Source organism: Macadamia integrifolia, chromosome 5 (assembly GCF_013358625.1).
Source record: "Macadamia integrifolia cultivar HAES 741 chromosome 5, SCU_Mint_v3, whole genome shotgun sequence".
NCBI classification, from domain to species: Eukaryota; Viridiplantae; Streptophyta; class Magnoliopsida; order Proteales; family Proteaceae; genus Macadamia; species Macadamia integrifolia.
Window position 1 is genome coordinate 2,576,996 of NC_056561.1, and position 23,187 is coordinate 2,600,182.

Sequence of the window (23,187 nt, forward strand, 5' to 3'; positions counted from 1 at the left end):
TATTATGCATAACGCCATTGTAAACTCAATTTTTAAGGGCGTATTACAATAAACGCCACTGTATTTAAAGCTGATAGAAACCTATCCCAGCCAAAAAAACCGAACTCCCGCCTTACTTTTAACAACCTCTCTCTTGCCCGCCCAATTTTTCATAGCCCCTCTTTCGATCTCTCTTCATCTATTTTAATCTTTTTCAATCTAACCGTTCACGAACTGCTGCAAAGAGTCGCAACTCTGTTCTCTCCTGCTGCAATCTCTCTCACTTTCCTTTCTCTTCACTCTCCCGCTGCAATCTGCTCCCTCGACCCTCTTTGCCCACTCTCCCGCTAAAATGTTTCTCAAAATCCGTAAGTGTTGGTTTGAAAGAAGATTGATTGAACAGGAAGGGGTTTCTAGGTTTCTGAATTTTCCACGCATAGGTATTCCTCCTATTTTCTCTTATTCTTCTTATTTACTTATCTTCTCATCAAAATCCTATTAAATTATGTCAATGGATATAAATTAAGTACTTAATAGTCAGATTTGTTTCCATGGAGTTCCATTTTCTAGGGTTTTTTCTGTGTGTGTTCGTAATGCTACCTCTCTCTCTCCCGAGTCCACTTCAACTCTGGTTTCATGAGTTAAAAATGATTTATATGAGATGTAATTTATCTTTTGAGAATGGAAGACTACTTGCAGATTTTTGTTAACGAGAACAACCTATTCAATCGCATTATGCTGGGAAGCTTTCTGCCCAGTAATCTGTGGAATCCCCTTCCCCACTTTCTCCAGTCTTGGATTCGGAATTACACTGGCGGAACTTTAGTTTATTTCTTCTTCGGGTTCCGCTGGTATTTCTACTCTTGCTCCTAGAAACGAAATGTTTATGTCCCGAAAGGTATACATATTTCGCCACTTCTTTTTCCAATTTACTTATTTCTTTTCTCAATCATTCTAGGTCTTCTCAGTGCCACTCCAGTTGGAAGCCATTGATATTTTTTATTTGTAAAGGACGATTTTGTCAAATCTGTTTGTTCAATTAGTTCTTCGTTATGCTTTAAGATCATGTGCTATTTGTGTTAATTTGATTGATATATGTTTTTTTTTTTAATAATAAAATAGATATATTTTGCTTACTTTATCTTTGCCTGCTCTCTTTTCACTTTTTAGCTCTTAATCGTCAGGTCATAAAATATCTCCACTTAAATGTTTAACTATTTGGTGCATTTAAGAAAGAAGAAATTAGAGAAACTAAGATCTACAATCACAAACTAAATGTTTAACTCTGGCACATCAAAAGAGAAAATTTACAAGTGAACATACCTGTACAAATCTAAGTTCTTATATATGCCATTGAAGTTTACCTCAAAAGATGCTTCTTGAACTGTTGTCACCTCCAACATCCATGTTGCTGGATTATCCATATTTATCCAACTGATTTCTTCGATTGCCTTCATGAAACACAACCAAATATTTATAAACAATTATGTCCTAAGGCGGGAAATCTCCAGATGCCTTGCTTGTTATACATAATGAAATTTAAAATTTATTTGTACACAGAAACTTGGTATTTAGAGAGAGTTTATAAATGGCTGTCTAAAGGGAATTTTTCCTATAATAGTGGATCTCAATATAAAACTTTGCATCCCTTATTTTTACTTCAAGTGAAACAGACATTGGAGAGTTTTTTTTTTCTTCCCTTTGAAGCAAAGATTATATTTCAAATTTCATTTAAAACAAGAAAGAAAGCATGTCAGTGCATATCAGCCCTCTCTAGAAAATGCAGTCTGCTCGACAGATACAACAGGCTGCACTGAGCCAGCATTTTGTATCCTAAGGAAAAGAACAGCACATCTATATGCATATCTAACTATTTTTCAAGTTGGTATATCTTTGGGTCTGAATCACTAACCCATATATATATTTTTTCTGGTGTCACCTTTCTAACTTTGGTTAACTCAATGCTTAATGAGATTTAATTGTTCAGAGCCCTTTTTTTTGTCAGATCCCACACAACATGGAATATACTCTGTTTCATCTATTATGCTTTTAGTTTAAAAATAAGATGGAAAAACTTAGAGAAGCACTTACCAAACATACTTAGCCAAATATACCCATTGATCAGGACCATCCAATACATTCTTTGAGAATCTCATCAAATGATCCTATACAGCCAATGAACACACTTTGTTCTGAAAATTCAGAGCCATCAATGAAGCACTTATTAGAGAAGTGGTAGGCCAGTCAGAGACTTGAGTACACTTACGCTGTCAAGTTATTCCCTTGAATCAATAGCTATATGTGAGAGTGAGAGGAGTTGCAGCCCAGCCTCACCTCCCCTGTTAGGTATGTGTGGGTGTGTGTACAGCTCTATGTGTAAGTGTGTGTGTGAGTTGTGTGCAGCTATGTTTGTATGTTTGCTGAATATAGATGGTGCGTGTGTTGATTTCTAAGAATAAAAAACGAGTGGATAACTTGTCTTTACCCATTTATTTTTAAAGAGCACAAGTAAGCTCTGGCCTTCTACATCAGCTATTAGCTGGCCAGTTAGCAGAGTCGTACTACTTTATTACCATTGATTATTGTTCTTGGATCTTTGTGCCACCAAACATGAATTTTTCTTTTTAAGTCTTATGGTTTGGATCCTTAAAAAAAATTTATACCTTTTAAATAGCTTGTAAATTTCTGAAGCAAATATCTTCATTTTTTACCATTTCTTAAGCCATGGAAGCATCATTCACTTTGCCACCCCCCCCCCCCCCACAATTCTCTGATGCAATTGGCATGCAGGTTTGCTGTAGGAAACTGCTATAGCTTGCAGAAAGATCATGGAACTTCTCTGAAAAATTTTCAGCGTGATGTTAATCTCAACTCAAAATTTGCATATGCCCATACCCTATGTGGCCATGAGTAAGGGGTACACCTTCTTCTTTACAGTTTTGTAGATTCAATTAAGAATCTGAATTGGGCTTGGTCCATATAACTGTTTTTGGTGACTACATGTTATTGTCTTTTGTATCTTTTATCTTTATGTTCTTATTGTTGTATTCTGTCCATTAATAGGTATGTAGCCTTGAGGATTTTGAAAATGGAATAAAGAGCTATCAGAGTGCCCTCAGAATAGATGCAAGACACTATAACGTGTGGTATGGTCTTGGGATGGTATATCTTCGCCAAGAGAAGTTTGAGTTCACTGAGCATGCTTTAAAGGTTGGTCCTTATGCTCAATTAATTATAACATTCTAACAAAGTTGCATTCTTCTCCTGAAAAAATATAAAAAGTACTTAACTTTTTCTTAGTGCACTCTTCAGTGGTTGTTCTATTTAGCATTTGTGTTTCTTTTACTTTCTGTTCTTTCTCTTTTTGTATCAAGGCTTGTATCCTATTCTAGGCGTTCAATGATTCTATGTTAAATGAAAGAAATCTTTGCTTCAATGGTGCAGTGAGAGGCAGCAGTAACCTCAGTGGGATTCTGAGGGTAATCAAGTGGGTGATCTGATTTTCCATCCTTATCTTATTCCTTTTCCTCTTCCCAGCAATACCAAGTCAATACAATCATTGTTCTTCAATTATTTCTTAAGTTTCCGGTGGGTTTTCGGTCAATATTATCAATTGAACATATTTCCTGCAATAAAAAATCTCCTAGGTCTGGGTTTTGAAGTTTTACACTTGCTTATTTGATTGTTGTCCTCAATCCAACCATTAGAACATTGTTGTATTTTAGCGTATTATCTATTCTGACAGTTTGTAAGCCTTGGTCAAAATCTAACCTCCATTAGGAAGGATGAAATGGTTAGTCAGACACTTGCGCTAACAATTTTTTTTCCTTCTCTCTTGTTATTTTGGAGGGAGCCAAGTCTCAACTTGAAACTCTCGAGTTATCAGCCAATAGCACCCAAATCCTTAATTCACAATAAAGTGAAGAACAGTGATAGGCCTGACTTTCATATCACCTCTATTAACCACTTCATGACCTTAGTTAATGTTATTCCTTTTGTTGATGAGTGATGGGTCTGATTTAAGTTGGGTTGGATTTTTTTTCTGAAAGGGTTACAGAGCCAGTCCAAGAGAGGGTAGTGTGAGGTCTACACAATAAGGACAGCTTGTGAGGACCCCACCATTTATATAACTATTAGTATGTAAGTAAAGCAACAATGAATCAATAAAAGATTTGAGAGAAAGTAACCAAAATATTGAAATGGTAAGGAGTCACATTATCCTCTTTTTTAAAGTTTTCATTAATTCTTGATGGAGGAAGTTTTCCACCATCACTTGAACTGTAGAAAACACTACTAAAATTTCCACAACTGAGTTATGCTGAGGCAAAAACCTATAATACAATTAGTTCAAGCACCTGGTTTTAAATCAACACTCGAAGTAGAACAAGAAGCAACTAGAGATTCCGTAGTTTTATTTGCTTCTCTGCCCTTACTGCTTTTCTTGTTTAATTTTCCGGGCTCCTCTATGGTTTTAGGATTCAAGAAAACCCAACAGAGTTTGTAAAGTTTAGCTTATTTATCTTGTGAACCTGTGCTACAAATGAAATGTAAGGCACTTTCGTAGAATTTTAACAAGAACTTGACTGGTATTTTCATTTTTTCAGGTACTTGCATGAAATTTGTCTTCTGCTTACAATAAAGTTATCTTTAATGATGAAGCAAAGTACGACTTGGGGATTGACCTAGCTGCCTTGACGTGTGAACCTTTATTTTGAAAAACTTATTATGTTACTATGTTATTGTGAGCAAGTAAACCACATATTTCTTGTTAAATTGAGTGCTATCTATATGGATATGAGATTTTTTTTGTCTCCATGATGACAATTTGGTTTGTTACATTACTTTGTACCAACTGGACTTTATAGGGAATGGATAGCCAGTTATTAGATTCTTGTGTATTTTATTGTGAAACTCTATTAATTTTTATTCATATCTAGAATGAGAACAAGGAATGTAAGCATTTGCTTCAACAGGTTACATAATGAGATAAATAAACAATAATATGTAATTAAAAAAAAAAAAAAAATTTAGTGGCATTTGCTAATAAAAGCCACTATGGGTCTTTTGTTTTAAAATAAAAAGCACTTCTTTAGTGGTGTTTACTAACACACGTCACTATATGTTCATTTATTTAAAAATAAAAATAAAAATAATATATATATATATATATATTTCGCGGCGTTTAGTAATAAATGCCACTATATGCACCCGTGTTCGTTGTTGTATACAATATTTGGGCGGCATTTATTTATAAATGCTGCCGTAGTCTTTTAGTAGCATTTATTTATATATGTCGTCGAAGAGATTTTACGGTGGCGTTTACCAAATACCCCGTAGTTCTTTTGCGGCGGTGGATATAGCGGTGTTTGGGCGGTGTTTTCTATAAATTCCGCCATAGAGATATAGCGACATTTTCACACGTTACGGTGGCGTTTACAAATGCTGTCGTAGACCACTTTTCTTGTAGTATAATGAACACAATAGAATAAGAGCTTGATCTTCTTCAATTTTAACATCAATATTCTTCATGTGCATAATTATTCTATTGAATTCATCAATATATTCTTTAATAGATATACCTTCCCTCATCCAAAGAGTGTAGAGCCTATGTTTCAGCTATAACCCGTTAGTGAGAGATTTTATCATGTATAGTCTTTCGAGCTTTAACCATAAATTAGTCGCTACGTCCTCCTTTATGACTTCACACAACACCTCATCAACAAGACTAAGGTGAATCGCATTTCAAGCCTTCTTGTTTTTTTAATCTTCATTTGTTGGCAATTTGTCATTACATCATTGTTGACTTGTCATTCCCCTCATGTGCCTTTTGTAGGTCCTGTTGAATCAACAGGGCACACATTTTAATTCTCCAAAGACTGTATCTGAATTTACCATCGAATTTCTCGATCTCGAATTTAGCTGTCACCTTAGAAATTCCACCTAATACACCGATCAACTTTAATACCAATTATTGCAATCCTGATACCAGTTGTTGTAACAGAAACAACTCAAGATCAATGTTTATGGTTTCAGGGATCAAGAGAAAATGATAGAAAAAGAAGCAAATAGAAAACACACACACAAAAGATATTAAGTTTTATGTGGTTTGACTTTTGGCCTACGTCCACGGGCGAAGACAAGAACACAAATTCACTATGATGTGAACAATATACAAATGGTGACAGCACTCTCTAAATACCCAAAACCCAAATACACTCATTTCTCCCTACAAAATATCTCTATGCTTGAATTCCTACTCACAGGATCAACCAATACTAGAAACAAGAGACTCTACAAATGAGTACAAGAGGCTAGCTATCCTTCCTCCTCCTGTTCTCCTGAACCCATTGTGTTCGTATACCTCAAAGAGCACCAACTCCCTCTATTTATAGAAAAATTTAGTGGACGAATTTCACGTTTAATATTGTTTTTTACTTTTCGTCGATGTAGTAGGTGCATCCAACTTTCTTTAATCTCATAATCCACTAACATGCTTGTCGTTATTTCCTTTTCCTAACTCTTTTTCTTTATTAATTGTATTCATATGAAATTGTTACACAAGGATATTTGTCTTCTTTTCAATTAAGATGATGAACACATTTTCTTCATCAAGACAATTTTAAAGAGAGGACCACAATTTTGACTTATGGGCTGCTCACCCATATGGCGGGGCTCATATCAATAATCTTCACTTCACTGTACATAAGTATTCTCCACATTAGCCCCTAACAAATCTCTCAAGTGCTATGGACGATAGCACAAGGAGCTTCTCTTCTTGAATTAGTCCACCAAACAGTCTTAAATGATGACGTGTTGCATCATTTGAGAAATTCTACTTGAAAAATTTAGATGCCATCTCAGAAACTCCACCTGAAACACTAATCAACTCTGATACCAATTGTTGCAGTTATATACTTGTTGTAATGGAAAATGCCCAGTTATTGCACCAACTACACCGACTGAAAAGGCTCCCAAGTGCTACGAACGCAAACACAAGGAGCCGATCTCTTGCTTTTTTCATGTTGATTTCTTTAGGTACTTTTGACTCTAATGACCTTAAATATTTTACTCAAGGTGGAATCATAAAAGTTTTGAAATGTGCTTTTGTTGTGATGCAAGGAAAGAGGAAGAATGACTTTTATTTGTTGTAGGGTAGTATTGTGACAAGATGTTTTGATGTTGATGATCTTTCAACATGTCAAGAGACTATCGTAGATTTTGAGATTGCTTGGTGGACTAATTCAAGAGGAGAAGACGTGAGCGCCTAGCGCGATACGCAATCAAACTACTGCGCTAACACGCTTCAACCTAAACAAGCAAGGGCCCGACTATATACAACGGCTAGCGCGCCAGAACAAGCAAGGGATGAGCCCAATGGAGAGTAAGCTGATCTACGACCACCCTCCTCTGGCGCAAATACCCTTTTCTGCGCTGCGCTCATCACGAGAGGCCGGGGAACTCTCTTGGGTGGACTTCAAGCTAGTGGCCAAACCAAAGAAGAATCTGAAAGAAGTTGGAAGTGGATCAGTGGTTTGGTAGCCCGAACAGTTGGAAAGCTCCTTATGCTAGTGTTCACAGCAGTTGAGACCCCATTGAGTGCTAGTGTGAAGAAGACTTATGGTTGTGTTATGAAATTTACCTACATGATAGTGAAGTGGATATTGTTGATATGGATCCTGCTATATGGGTGGACAACCCAAAAATCAAAATTGTGATGCTCTCTTTAGAGTTGTCTTGGTGAATAAAATGTCTTTTATCTCCTTAATTGAGAATAAGAAGAATACCCTTTATGTAACGATTGCATTAATAAAGAAGAAGAGTTGGGACCGAAACTATATCAAATATCCTTGATACGGTTTTGATACAATAATTCAATATAATTTCAGTATCGATATATGTATATCGATACCAATTGATACCCTACTGGGCAATCCTTGTATATCGATACCAATTGATACCCTACTGGGCAGTCCAGAAAGGAATAGCTCAAAACCCAAAGATCACAGAACACACACATCCTCTCAATCAACACCAAAACATACATTTCTTATGGCTATTAACCACTCCCAGAGAACAAAACGCAAAACCCAAATTACAGAACAATACACATCTTCCCAATTTACACCAAAACCCACATTAATTCCTTAATTCCCACTTCTTCCATTTTTTTTTTTTTTGATCAGCTTCTCACTTCCATTTATTACCGATAAATTGAAGGCAAACAAACATTAACTGAAGAACACAAACTAGCTGAGTCTGTAAGCTAAAACCCCTTTTAACCAGCGATTTCAATGCGCTTAGCTTGAGGCTTCTTCTCCTCTTGTTTAGGAACAATCACAGTAAGAACCCCATTCTGCATATTTGCTTTCACCTGATCCTTCTTCGTATTCTCAGGTAATCTAAACCTCCTGAGGAAATTTCCAAAGGTACGCTCCAATTTGTGCCACGAACTGTTCTTCTCCTCTTCCTCTTTTCTTCTTTCTCCACTGATCTGAAGAACACTCCCATCAATCACAATCTTTACTTCTTCCTTGTTAAGCCCAGGAAGATCAACTATGAAGACATGGGCTTCTGGGGTTTCTTTCCAATCGACATTAACTTTTGATAAAGCAGAGGTGTCGCGTGAACTGATTGGGGTGTTAGTGAGAGCAGAGGAGGAGAAGGGAAAGCCCTCAAAGGGGTCCCAGAGGTAGCAAGAAGTTGGGTCATAGATGTTTGTTCTTTGGCCGCTGAAGAAACTAGGGAGCGACATTGTTGGGTTTTGATTGAAGAAAAAAGATCGGAATTTTCAAAAAAAGAAAAAAGCTGATTTGGGAATTCACAGAGGGAAAATTTGGGTATTTATAGAGAAGGAAAGGTAAGGAGGTGGTTTTGATATAATCTCAGGGGACTTTCTGTTATCGTTTCTCTTTCTCTTTCCCTCATCTTCAAGGTGCTTCTATAAGCTTCTAATGTTTTCTTAGTCGAGGCTATGGGATGTCTTCAAGGTGTTTCTGTAAGCTTCTCAATTCTAACGTTTTCTCTATTTCACGGGTCACGTTAAGGCCCAAGGAATTTTTTGGCTGTTTCACAATGGAAGAATGCTGACTCAGGCCCATATTAATTTTTTTGATAGATCAGGCCCAAACTCTCTCTCTCTCTCTCTCTCTCTCTCTCTCTCTCTGTTCGTGTGGTTGTGTGTGGGTGGTGGGTTTTTTTTTTTTTTTTGGGTGGGGGGGGGTTTGTTGAAATTGTACACTGGAGATTTCATTTTCTGTTAAGGCTTTCGAGTTTGTTTTTTTGTTGCAAATTTTTGAGTCTGTTAATAAAGTATAACAGAGCAGGGAGATAATCTTGTGGCTTGTTTAGTGCAAACAAAGCTGCTCGTAGCAAGGATTTAGTTCTTGGCATTGGTGTTGGTATTGGTCTCTGATGATATCGATATCATATTGAATCTTGATTGGATCAGATCCATGTGTGTCGGTCATTTTTGCCCCTTGCTTTTTGAATAAAGTATATTTTTGTTTTTTTACCTCTGAAATGATACATGTAATCAATTCGGATTGAGCAGGTATTGAGTATCGATCTCAACTGATATTGATATATATGGTCGATATGACTGATACAATACTGATATTTGAAACCATGTGTGGTAGATAACGTAGTGAATACATTTTCAATCAATGAATTCCTTCACCATTAAAAAGAAAATTGGAGAGAAAAGGTATCTAGAAGGCATTTTCTTAAGGCTGTGTTTAGTAGCTAACAGAAAAAGATAAAAGAAATGAAAATGAAAATTAATATATATAGATATATACTAGTAAGAACACACATGCATTTGCACGTGTTACGAATAATATTTTTAGTGTGTCTATATTGTTACCTTCATGGATTGCATTGGAATCAAGTAGGATATACTCCAAGCTTTGAGAGATAGAAGAGATTTTTTGGAGGTTAGGAGTTCGGACTTATAATCTGCCTATCAAGGTTTGGAGGAGTAGGCTGTCAAAGTTATTGTTATAAGAACTCATGTTTACTTTTGCTTTTAGAGTTTATAACCTACAAACAAATTAGAATACTATTCATTATGGATTCAAAATACAACAGCTTCTCTATATGACACTTCTTAATTCAGCAACATCTCGCCCCATACATCATAGTTGGTTGCACAATAATCATAATTAGAGCTGATTTAGGAGTTGCCCGAATCAATAACAAGTTCCATGAAAATCATCTGAGGGGGTTTGGCCCTGTTCAAAGAATGCTTGAGGACATTCTAGTAAAAATGAGCGATCCGATTCAAATTGAAGGAGCTAAAAGATCTAGGGGCTGACTTAAAATGACCATAGGTGAAGTGGTGAAGAATGACTTTTTACGTTGGGCCTCTTTCCTCTTACTCTCATCCTTGCACCCCTCTCCCTTTTTTTTTTGTTTTTTAATTGATCCATGTAATTGACATCCTTAAGTTGGGATAAGGTTGAGTTTGTTATTGTTGCACTACGTTCAGAATACATTGATAATCAAATCATATATTATCATAAAAATCTATAAACTAATGTTAAAAAAGGAAAGAACATGTTCAGATTATGAACAAAGCATCACATAATGCAATTCCAAATGCAAGCAGGCAAAGCAAACACTTGATAGGCTTATTAAATCTCCCCTAGAAAGCATACTTCTTGTTTCGATGGTTATTATTGAAGCAATAACTCGGTCGGTTAATATCCAATTAATATTTTTTATTATTGTCACACCAAAGCCAAACCAAACCAAACCAAACCAATCAAAAACCCTAACAATATTAGGTTATTGTCTTCTATTCATATTTCGAGGCATGCACCTTTCCTAGAAAGTATACTTCTTGTTTGGTTTTGTACCTTCCATGTACAAACCCAATTGATCAAATAGTCTCGATGGCTATTGTTGAAGTAGTAATTGAGTTGGTTAATATCCCATTAATATTTTTGATCCAATCAACAATACTCTTTAATGGGTCTACCCCGGGTAGGGTAGAGTCCAATAACAAGGTATGTACTGTTCTTTTATGTATGAGTTGCCTTTGAACTTCTTACTGTTTGACCTTTTGTGTACTTAATTGTTGTGTTTGAGTGGAGTGAATCACAATTAGATGATGTAGGTAATGTGATGATTTTCCTTGCTTGTACTTGATGTTTATTTGGCGAATAAGGATTGAATCATGCTTCTATTATGTTTTTTTTTTGGTGGTGGGGGGGGCGGTTTGAAAATGCTTCTATTATGTTGGTAGTATGGTAACAGGTCTTTCCATGTTCCGGGTCTAACTTCTTATAGTCCTTTTTAAAATGGTACATTGATGCAAATCAAAAGCAGAATCTGCTGGAGGTGTTCTTGCTTAAATCTCGAGATATTTCGCAGGAACGGAAAATAATTGTGTCAAACTATTCTATAATGATACTAATAGAATATCATATAGATTACCAGATTTAAAGATTTAACTTCAGAATCAGCGAGCAACTTTTCATTTATCAAAATGATATAACCAGAAACAGAGAATAAGGGTGAGACAGTAAATAAGAGAGAAAAAAGGAGAGAGAGAATTGTGCGGGTAGAGAAAATGGGGAAACAGAATTTTGGGGAAGGGAGAGGAGAGAAAGAAGAGATAAAAAAAAAAAAAAACCTTTTCCATTATCAAATGGTGGGTTACCGTGAGCCATTCATTACCTCATTTAAAACTCTTAGAAAGCAAAGACTGACTGAACGACGAAGTCTCCCACTCTCCCTCTTGGATGGCTAAGATGGAGTTTCATGGATTGACGAGGAAATTAAAAAAGAAAAAAAAAGACTTAAATAAATCTGAAAATTATAATTCATATTCCACTCTGTCTTGACAATTTGATCCCTTCAATGGGCTCCTTTAACGATATGGAAACCAAAAATCCTATTGAAAAAAATAAATCCAAATAAACAAAACTTCAACCGTCGACAAAGATAATCAACGAAGTCTACGACAGTTGACTCGATTACGTGTGAAATTGGAATTTAGATCTTAGATAGACGAATATACCCAGAAACCATGATCAAAACCCTAGTTTTAAGTCATTTTTCTCTTATTAATCACAGAGAAGAACCTTATGCGGCAACCAAGACTTAGGTACAGAAGGGTGAAGTCTATGCTAATAGAGATGACAAGTTCAGCTCTGATTACCATTACTATACATGTTGCATCAGCTCCATCAATGGTGGCCTGTTTTATTGGATGGGCTACATAGCAATTTAGGACCACAGGTATTATACACATACAGTAATCCTAAGTGCCTAACACGGTTAATACACAAGGATAGCTGGAACTGGAACAACGTTACCTGAATGTGTATGGCTAAAATCACCATCCATAGTGTATGATCCCCCAAGGAGCAGTATGCTTACCAACCGGTAAGTAACCAATTCTACCAAATTTTCTAAATTATGTGTCATCTTAGTTCAGGTTCTGGTGCTACATGTTTCTTTTTTTTTTTTTTCGGTAATACTTCTGCTACATGTTAAGACCAATTTCGAACTGCTATCCTGCATTCAAATAGATCTAAAGATTTCTAAAGAATGTGTACAGGTAGAAATTTTAGAAAACCCAATAGCTTTTCAAAATAAAATTATTGATACCTTTCTGCTGTATTTGAAGTCCCGTTGGTTTTGAATTGCCTGGTTTTTGAATTGTCTGGATTGAATTCAATTTGCTTTGGCAAGTTCTAGGGGGAGAAAGAAAAGAGTATAGAGAGGAGGGGAGATCGTGACTGGGAGAGAAACCTTGAAGATGCCATTTGTTTGCATATAAATTCTAGGGGAGAAAGAAAAGAGTATAAAGAGGAGGGGAGATTGTTCGTGGGAGAGGTTGGGAGAGTAGGAAATCAACTATCTCTTTGACTCTATTATTGGAAAGAAGGGGAGTTTGAGAGATAGAAGAAGAGTAGAGAAAAATTATTGGAATATAAAAAATAGAAGGGTACCAATAATATTAAATATATAAAAAGAATATAAATAAAAGAAACTGGTAAAATAGTCAAGTGAAAGATTTATCATTTCGTGCTTTTATTATTATTATTATTATTATTATTATTATTATTATATATATGGCTATTAATAGAAGAAAAGGAAAAAAAAGGTTTTATTTTTATTTTTTATTTTCTTGTGTCTTAGATAAGATTTTTTAATTTATTTTTTAATTTTTTGCAATAAAAGAAAACTTTACCATTCTCAATGTGAACTTTGAAATTAAAAAAACAAAAGAATCTTTTATTGGTTCATGACATACCAAATATAATGAGAATTTCTTAAACCAAAAAGAATACTACAATTTCGTACTTTTTCTTTTTCTTTTTCTTTTCTTCTCTTGAATACCGAACACAGCCTAAAAGGGAAAAACAACATTACCTGGTCATCTATCCCCTAAGTTCAGACACAAAGAAGGGAGAAAATGATACCCCCACGGCCCCACCCTTGTTAAATACGAAATGCCCATCCCCTATTGATGCCCTTGCCAAGGCCCCATGCTAATGATGCAATGAGGGAGCATTTTTCTTCCCTTATTTTTAAAAACTCTGACCTGCGCCATGTAATATCCTAAATGTCAATAGATATCATTTTCCCTCTCTCCATGGACGGGTGAAAAAGCTAGGTCCGCCGTGGATAACCAATCGCTACTTATACATTTTTTTTCTTCTTGATAACTACTTTTTATGGTTCTTAAATCCACAGTGCATGTCATCCATCAAGTAATTATATTTTTGTTCCAATTTTATTGTCGTAGAATGAGTTTATATATTGTATGATTAAAGATTACATAAATTTTCAAAAGAACAAATTTAAATTGAATTAGAAAGATAATGTCATTAAATTTGCTTCATCTTTTCAATGTCAAATGAGTAGAGTGAGCATAGTTATCCCAACTAATTCTTTTATCTAGGGAGGTTCAATCTCTCTCTAGAATTCTATTTAAATATTTGCAAAGTAAAAAAAATAATAAAAACTAGCGAGGTTCAATCTCTATCTCTCTCTACACCGGAGTAATCAGGGAAAGTTTTCCCATAATTAATATTATTTTTTTACTTTAGTCATCATCTACATCTCTTACAATGCTTTGGTTGAACTATCTTTGATGAATAGGAACTGATTGTCCTCTTATTTTTTATTTTTTTTAAACAACTTTACTACAATTATATCTTTGTCTTTTCTATATTGTTTGTGGATCTAAAGTGATTTTGTGTAGCTTCTTCAGAATGACAACTATCACAAAAGAATTTGTCGACTAATAGATGAGGTCTCAGGTATAATTTATTTAATAGTAATAATAATAAATTAGAATTAATTATTTATGTAGTCCAATTCTAAGGTAGTGTTGCATTTAAGTCCTAACATGTAGATTTATTTATTGTCCATTAGAGCACACTGAAGTTCACAAACTCATAATCAAGTCTATCATTGTCTATCTTTATGTCACAATGAAAATATCTTCCATACTCGTCTTCTTCCATCTTGATGAACATAAATCGATCTTTACCCTTAATTTCTCTTTCGAACTGTCTTCTTTCTTCTTGATGAACATAAATTGATCCGTTATCCTTAATCTCTCTTTCGAACTGTCTTTTTTCTCTTTCTCTTTCCTTTTTTCCACATGGGTGAGAGTAAGGACAACGAACCCATCTTACCCTTAGTCTTGCCCCTATTTTATCCCTGTTTCATCAATACACTTAACTCTTGCCATTAAGAATTGTATTTGAAGAATAATTTCATTAGTTTACTCCAATATCTTACTTTCTTCTGTTGTGTTGTCTCAACCTATTTTTTCATTAAACTATGATAATTTCTGGAAACCATATGATCAAACATTGTTTCAGTTTGTCCTATTAAAATGTAATTATATTGAACCACATACAAAGAATTAGTGAATTCACACTTAATGTGTGAAATTGCGCATGTATTTTTTCAATGAAGGTTTTGCTCTCCCTACAATGTTTATTACATGAGTAGCCAGTTAGATCATCAAAATAAGATTTTGGTGTGCTTGTCATCAGAGTGGCATTACCAATACTTACCTCATAAGAGTTTTATTTTCATATCTGACATGTCACCTAAGTGGAAGATCAACATTCACAAATGGGCTTGCCCAAACCCTTCTGAATCCCATGTAGTTATCCATTTGAGCCAATAAAAGGGAGCCAGTCTATTAGTCTATCTGACCATAGGTTGTCCAATGGTCCAACCTATTATCCACCAAGCGGCAAATAATTAAGGTCCAATTTTTTTGTATAATTGGATTCATAGTACCTTGATTACCTGTTAAATTTTAAATTTAAACTAAATAATTTTTTTTTCCATGTGAGAATAAAGCTTTGAAGATTCATATAGAACATCTTAAAAAGCAAATGAATGGAACACAGTAAATGTAATTAATTAATTGATTGAGTTTTTCAGTAAATATGGCAAATGTCCAATCTAAAACATACTCTGCCTATTCAATGGTTGGATTCACCAAATAATCATTTCATGTGGCATAGTAGGTGGTTGGGTGCATAAAAACTATAATGAGCGGACCAACCACAAGAAACTTTACCCAAGAGATTTAAATTTGAAGAGCATTTATTTTTTTACCTGTACAGAAAGCCATTACGAAATCCAAGGAATGCACAAAACTACCATGTAGTAGGTTTCATATGTGATAATAATTAATAGACAAACCTTAAAGACCCCAACTCAGATGTTAAGCTACGTTCGAAGTCTAGTTAGCCAAATGACAACGTAAAAATTCTATAAAAAAAAATTGATAATATAAAAAAATTGGAAATCTAATGATAAAATAAATAAAATCTATTAAAAATATATTGAGATATATCGGTCCTAATGATTCACGTGTAATGTTTGGGGCGTTAGTGAGAGTAGAGGAGTGTTGGTGTATGATGTCTTGTATTCCATCACAATTTAATTTAGGGAGTACTAGTGCAACGCCTCGACAGGTAGGATGGCGGGGGTGTAGCCCCCGCTCGAATTTTTTATTTGAGGGTAGTTTTGTATTTTTCGAATTATGATTTTTTCGTTAGATTTTTATAGCCTCTATAATGCACGCAATATTGAGAGGTGTGAGGACTAGTATTGTAACCCTATTCTCCATTGATAGTGAAGTATGATCTCATCTCACTGAGGATGTAGGCAATCTTACCGAACCTCTTAATTCTATGTGCATTGCTAGTTCTTGTTTTCCTATTATTTTTTACATTGTTTTAGGGTTGCATTTCTACAAGAAGGTGAAAAGGAAGCTTTCAAAAGGGTCATAGATGTTTGTTCTTGGGCCACTGAAGAAGCTCGAGATAAGTGACCCTGTTGGGTTTTGGTTGAAAGAAAAACGAATAGATTGATTTGAAAGATAAGCTGATTTTAGAATTCACAGATGACGAATTTATGTATTGTTAAAAAGAATAGAATTCACAGCTCATAGGTTAGCTATAATAGATACGAGCACTAAGACTAAATCTAACAATTTGGGTGCTTTATCTTTTTTTTTTTGGTTTGCTGCTTCCTCTTATTTTCTTTTCTATCAAAAAAATATTGAGGGATCATTAACATAATTAAAAAACTTAGAAGTTTAGACTTAAATATATGAAACTATAACAGGACGAGCTAGGAAGGGCCCTTATTAATTTCATGTAGAACAGTTTTGTTAAATACCACTCTGCGGCGGATAGAATCTTTTAATCCAACATCTAAGGCTCTCTTTGGTATCATTTTTCTTTTTGATTTTTGTTCACAAAAATGGTTTTGGATGCATTTGATATCATTTATAGAGCTTGTTTCTGTTTAAAAAAAATTGGTCAAACACAAAAACCAAAAAGAGATCAAGAGTGTACTTGAAGGCTCAACACGGAGGGGTAAAATAGTCATTTACTTTGTAATTAGAAATCTAAGCCCTTTGCCCCCTCTTCTTCAATCCAAAGTGGAGAAAGAGAATTATAAGAAAGGTGGGTGAAGGGAATTCCGTTCAGCCATTTCTGTAAAAAACTAGTTTGCACATTAAGATACCAAACTATTTCTCACAAAAAATCATTGTTCTCAAGTAGTTACCAAAATATTTTTATGTTTTAATAAAAAATGAATTTCATTAATAATTTTTGTTAAATAAATAAAAATAAAAAAGAAAAATAATACCAAAGAGGGCCTAAGAGTATTTTAAAAAATTTGAAGAACAGAAGTTGGAGAGACAATTATGGAAAAACGGTTGTATCCCTGCAGATAATTTAGCCAGTAATGTCAATGGGGAGATATATAGGTATCTAAAAAGGCATTGTTTTTCAATAACTCTTACGTATGGATGATAAAACCTAGCTTGAACCGATAAAACTGACCAAAATCAATCGAAAAAACCCAAACAAAACCAAATCGATTGGTATTGTACGGAGGTATGTTGGGGTCGATTGAAAATCTAACCAAATCGAACTGACCAATAATCGAACCAAAACCAAATCGAATGAAACCGATAAAAAAACAAGTGATTATGAGGTTATAAATAGGGGAAATTGAGTATCCATTTTTTTAACAACATTAGTAAGACTATTTTTTTTAGTAAGGGAATTGTTACCAATTAACAAATATTAGGTTATGAATAGGAAAATTGATTATTAAATTGTAACAATTCTTCTATTGATCATACAAGATTAGTTGGGTAGTTAAATTAATGATTGGATAGTAGGGTTCATTTTGTGATTTCAATATTAATTATTTTCTCAGTAATTAGGTATTCATTGGTTTAAACCATGATTTCGTCACAAATTTAAAGTATTTTTATCAAATCTTTCATCAGGTTGTGAATGTAAGATTTCATTATGGTTCAAATCTGATAATAAATTGATTTAAACTGGTATTAATTCGACACTGAAAAATCGAAACCAAACTGGACTGAAACCAAAACCAACCGAAAACTGAAGCTCCTTAATGAATTGGTTTTGGTCTCCCTCATTCTTAGGACAAAATCAATTCAATCCGACCGAAATTAAGCCAAATCGAAAGTTTGACACCCCCATTCTTACGCAACCCATATTTATTATGCTGAATGCCCATAGGTATTATTTTTCCTCTTACGAGTTGGATAGGTGACGTAGTTAGGTCCTCCACGGTTTACCCATTCATTACTTATTGCTATTAGATCATACACTCCATAGTGCATGTCGTTCCATCAAGAAGTATAATTTTTGTTCCAATTTGATTGTCCTACAATGGGTTACATTTAATCAAACTATATAATTACAGACAACAGAGATTTTCAAAAGACAAAATTTTAATAATTAATAAGATATTGTCAAATTTTATCCCAGAGATAAAAATAAATAAATAAGCAAGAAGTCCATGTCATTGGATTTGTTTCCATCTATGTTATGCCAAATGGATATATTAAAATTTCAATCTCTAGTTATGCCAGCTTCTTCCTTTATCTAGGAAGCTCTTAATTTTTACCTAATATGATATAAGCTTACAAATATTTTGCATTTAGTCCTAATAATATGACATAAAAAAAAATAAAAAAAAAGAGAGTCATATTTAAAAATTTTTTTCCTCCAAACAATAGAACTTTATTCTATAGCCATGTGTAATATACGAAATCATATAAAATACATAAGAGCAAAAAAGAATTGAATTTTCTTAAGTTGGTATGGTCATATTCAATGGAGGTTTTGGGATGCATGAATAAGGAGGAGTGATCGGATTCATATGGAAAGATCTAAAAGAACAAGGGGAAAATCTAAAATAGCAATAGGGGAAGTAACGAGGAAAGACATATAGAGTTTTATGTCTTTGCTTTTGTTGGTATGACCTCGAATAGAACTATTTGGAGGATTATGTAATGAACCCTATTTAGGTTGGATTTTTTTGAGATGTTATTGTGTTCCTTTCTTTAAATGCTTATTATTATTATTATCCTCTATACCCCACCCATTTAGTTGGGAGATGGGTAAGTTAACATTGTTGTTTTGATAGTAGAACAAACTCATGCACAAATTTAAGTTAGTGCAAGATTCAGAGGCCAACGGAGAGGGTGATAATGATTCGGGTGTGGTATATCTATATTTGAGTTAGGACCCAACCCTAGACTAATATAACTTTATGAAGTTAGCTACAAAGCATGAAACCATGTAATTCATAATTTATTAGAAAATAAGAAAAAGAAGTTAATTAATCAATTTTGGGCTGTAATATAAAGAGTTTAAATCTCAGATTTAGGCCCAATTAAGTTCATATTTGAGTGGTGAGTTGTGGTCTGCAAAAAACCCACGTTTACCAGGAGGTCACATGTTCTTTGATTCCAGGAGGTCTCAAGTTCTTTGATTCCAGGCATAATCCATTCTCAGTTTCCGATTAATTAAAGAAGCTGTGCAAATCAGATCTGGACTACCACTGTCCAATTGTGTTACTACTGTTTATGATCTACAGGTTATCTGGTCTTTGGGACTATTGATGTTTGGAATCCATACAGCAAAGAGTTAGGAACTCACATGACAACTCTGGGACTACTTCCAGATGACATATCATGATTCTGATTTTTAACAAGTTACACTTCCAGATGATATCATGATTCTGATTTTAAAAGTTTATACTTCCAGATGATATCCTGATCTGATTTTAAAAAAGTTACACTTGGTGGGCTTCCATTGTTCTAGTGCAGTCTGTAGGTCCTGGCAATCGATTGCTGTTGCTGCCTTCGTCTTTCGCGTCAACTCTCATGGTTGATGCTTTCCTCCTCATCCCAGTGGAAGGATCATCAATATGGGCCTTCTCTCTGAATTTGAGCCATCCATAACAACAGCGCCACCTGCCCAACTCTACAGGTAGAATAACAAAAATTGTAAGATGTAAGAATAATAGAGGATCTCGATCCATGTGCTTTGTGATTAACTTTTAACACATCTAATACCACATTAGCATACTGATTAAATTATGGGCTAGAATGCTACGCTCTCCTCTCCACACCCAGACAGGCTTTTCGCCATGTGTGTGGGCATAGAGAGCAGAGAGATAGCATTCTTTCTCTCTTAAATCATAATTTATTTAAAAAAAAATAGAATATTCACCGAACTAAGTAATTTGACCAGTATTACAATGTGAAAATCAACTTGTTATCATAATTTTGCTTAAGATGGATTGAACAACACATCTAACATGACTAACTCCCTACTGCTGTGTTTCCCTATCATATATATTGCACTCTGTTTATATAACACATGTTCACACAAATTTAAAAATAGAATAATTTTGAAGTGCCAAGGTGTTAACTAATAATAGAGGTAAGTAGCAAGCGAAGTATCATACAGATCGGGTTAGTAAATTATTCTCCTAAAGAACTGCTCTTTTGATCACAATCTATTACTTTGTGGAATAGAACCTTTTCCTTTTTAGAATGTTTGCCGCACCTGCTATACTTAGAAGCTAATGTTGATTGCTGGTCGGGAAAAATCCATGAAAAGTAATGGATTTAGATCTTCAAACAAGACCACTGCAAAAATACTGCAATCCATGGAAAATTATAATTGTGGTCTGACCCGATGATTAGGAAATTATGAAAGATGTGTTTCATAGTATCTTGACCTACCAGTCATACTTGATGGAATGCTTCATCAATCAATGTAAGTCTTGCCACAAAGAATTTTATTCTTGTTTCATCAATCCACTTAAATCTTGCTGCTATGAATTTGATTTCAAGCAAAACCTTATTAGTTTACTCCAATATCTTACTTTCTTCTTTTGTGTGCTGCTCGGCCTATATTTTTTGATTAAACTATGATAATTTCTTAAAACCATATGATCAAACATTGTTTCAATTTTTCTGTTAATATGGAATTTTTATTGAACGAACATGCAAAGAACTAGGGATCGAATTCACACTTAATATGTGAAAATGCTTGTACTTTTTAAATGAAGGTTTTGCTCTTCCTGCAATGTTTATTACATGAGGTTCATTACCAATAGTAACAATGTAACATTGCAATGTTTATTAGATGAGGCTCATTACCAATACTAACATCTATGAATTTGAAACAAATTGGATGGCCCATGTTACTCACAAAACAGGTGAATTGGCAAAAGCACCCCCTACAGTTACCATGTGTTGTGGACTGGCCCTAACCCAACTCAAGGCCCACAAAACTCAGATGTACCTTTCTGAAGGCCTGACCAACTAGATCTAAAGACAAAATTTAGTGGGCTGGGCTTTTTGTTACCTTGGCTCTCTCCGAACTTGCCCCATTAAAACTTCTACTCCCAGCAAATGAGACCAGTACTCATCATTCCTATACTCTTGATTTTTCTACTTCCTGGGTTAGATTTTTATCTCTTGATTGGGTCCATTTCAAATGAATCAGATTTCTATTTTCTCAATTCCCATCACCCAAAAGAGAACAAGAATTTGAGTAAGAAATTAACCATTAGGTAAGACGAACTCACATGAACACATGATTATTTTGCTCTTTGATCTAATAAAAAGAGAGTTTTTTTTTTAGTAGTTAAAAAAAGAGGGAAATTTTCAACACATGGGAAAGCATGTAGTTGAATTTGAGTCTGAAATTTAATGAATCTAAATCAGTCAGTATACACTGATCAATCAGAATTGTCATATCACCCTTCCAAACGACATAATTAAGTCAACGTGAAAGATATTTTTGGCCACTCGAGTGAACTACGACAGTATTTCTATTTGTATCTCACTCTTTTTCGCATAAAATGACCTCTCAACCTCTAATATAATATATTATTTTATCGTAATTTATTAGTGCACTCCTCTATGCTGCTTACTCAGAGAACCCTCTTCCTCTTAAGTCTATCAGTATTTTTTATCGTGCACTCCTCTATGCTGCTTACTCAGGAAACCCTCTCCCTTTCAAGTCTATCACTTTCTTTTTAATAAAATCTGAAATCTATAATTAGAATAACAATAAATGTTCCATCCAATTTACCTTTATAATTAAAAGGACCAGAGTTTCTAACAACCACATCCATAGATGCTCTCCAAAATCTTAACACACTCCTTTCTTCACTTAAAGGTAAGCAATGATCATAATAAATGAAAAAAGAAAAAAGATATATGATAAAGTCCCCCTTGGATGAAGGAAAAAAAAATAGCAAGAATTAGCCACCTTTGGCATTACTATCGAAAGTAATAGCAAGAATTAGCCACCTTTGACATTACCATCAAAAGTAATCTTACTACCAAGACACTAACACAAACTATATCAAGGTGTAAAAAGCCCCTTATTGGATTTGAACCGATATCTATCGCCTTACAATGGCACTCTCCCATTAAGTTGAAAGGCCTCTTTGATGAAATTGAATATCTTCTAAAGGATGGCTAGTCCAAGACGCTGAACAACAAAGTTGGATTTTAAAAAACAAAAAGAATAAAAGCCTTTCACACCCCCACACCAGATTTAGAAGTTGTACATTTCAGGGACCATGAAAGCATGTTGCATGAAATGCTCCAAGCCTGAAGCAATCAAATTATAAGTAAGAACCATAGAATTTTGTGACTGATTGGTAAATCCATTGTGATTTTCTATCAACCAATACCAATAATGTGAGACCATTTGGACTGATTTTGAGAAGTTGGTTAATTGAGTTGCTCAAAGTTCTTATCAATGGCTATGGGAAGTATTTATAGCTCCAATCAATAACAAAGTCTTTTATTAAGTATGTATTGTTAAATAGGAAATTCTATCGATCTAGTTCATGGGTTAGTTGTGATAGCTAGGAGTATTGACACTAAATTAACCATTTGGGTGATGTATCTTCTTTCTTGGTTTGGTGCTTTCCTTCGTTTTATTTTCTACTAAATAAAAAATAAAATATTGAGGGACCATTAACATGATTAAAAGGATTTTAGGGATTAGTAAGAAAGTCTCTTATCCGTTGAGAAGAACAGTTTTGTCAAATTTCACTCTGTGGTTGAAGGAATCTTGTAAATCTAACAATTTGGGTGATGTATCTTCTTTTTGGTTTGTTGCTTCCCCTTATTTTCTTTTCTATCAAAAAAATATTGAGCGATGATTAACATGATTAAAAGACTAAGAAGTTTAGATTTAATATATGAAAATATAACAGGACGAGCTAGGAAGGGCCCCAATTAATTTCAAAGACAACAATTTGGTCAAATTCCACTCCACATCTGATGGAATCTTTGAATCCAACATCTAAGAGTATTTTAAAAAAATTGAATAACAGAAGTTG

The 23,187-nt window shown here is 34.4% G+C and overlaps 2 protein-coding genes across 10 annotated transcripts; one reads left to right on the plus strand and one right to left on the minus strand.

Moving 5' to 3' along the window:
- The first annotated feature begins 2 nt into the window (after window positions 1-2).
- Window positions 3-19,906, plus strand: LOC122078652 (cell division cycle protein 27 homolog B-like). Of its 9 annotated transcripts, none has more exons than XR_006140145.1 (5): window positions 3-419; window positions 668-877; window positions 2,770-2,896; window positions 3,043-3,189; window positions 4,584-4,865. XR_006140145.1 is itself a non-coding variant. In XM_042644735.1 (3 exons), the coding sequence occupies exons 1-3, from the start codon at window positions 860-862 to the stop codon at window positions 19,769-19,771; spliced, it is 300 nt and encodes a 99-aa protein (XP_042500669.1). In that variant the 5' UTR covers window positions 427-859; the 3' UTR covers window positions 19,772-19,906. The 9 variants fall into 9 exon arrangements, 1 of the variants encoding a protein (XP_042500669.1); XR_006140147.1 differs by having other exon boundaries at window positions 679-877; XR_006140148.1 differs by lacking the exons at window positions 668-877; window positions 4,584-4,865 and adding an exon at window positions 19,632-19,906.
- On the minus strand, window positions 8,241-8,731 carry LOC122078651 (18.1 kDa class I heat shock protein-like). Its single transcript, XM_042644734.1, has one exon. It carries the CDS (start codon window positions 8,729-8,731, stop codon window positions 8,255-8,257), a length of 477 nt encoding a protein of 158 aa, XP_042500668.1. The 3' UTR covers window positions 8,241-8,254.
- Window positions 19,907-23,187: the final 3,281 nt, after the last annotated feature.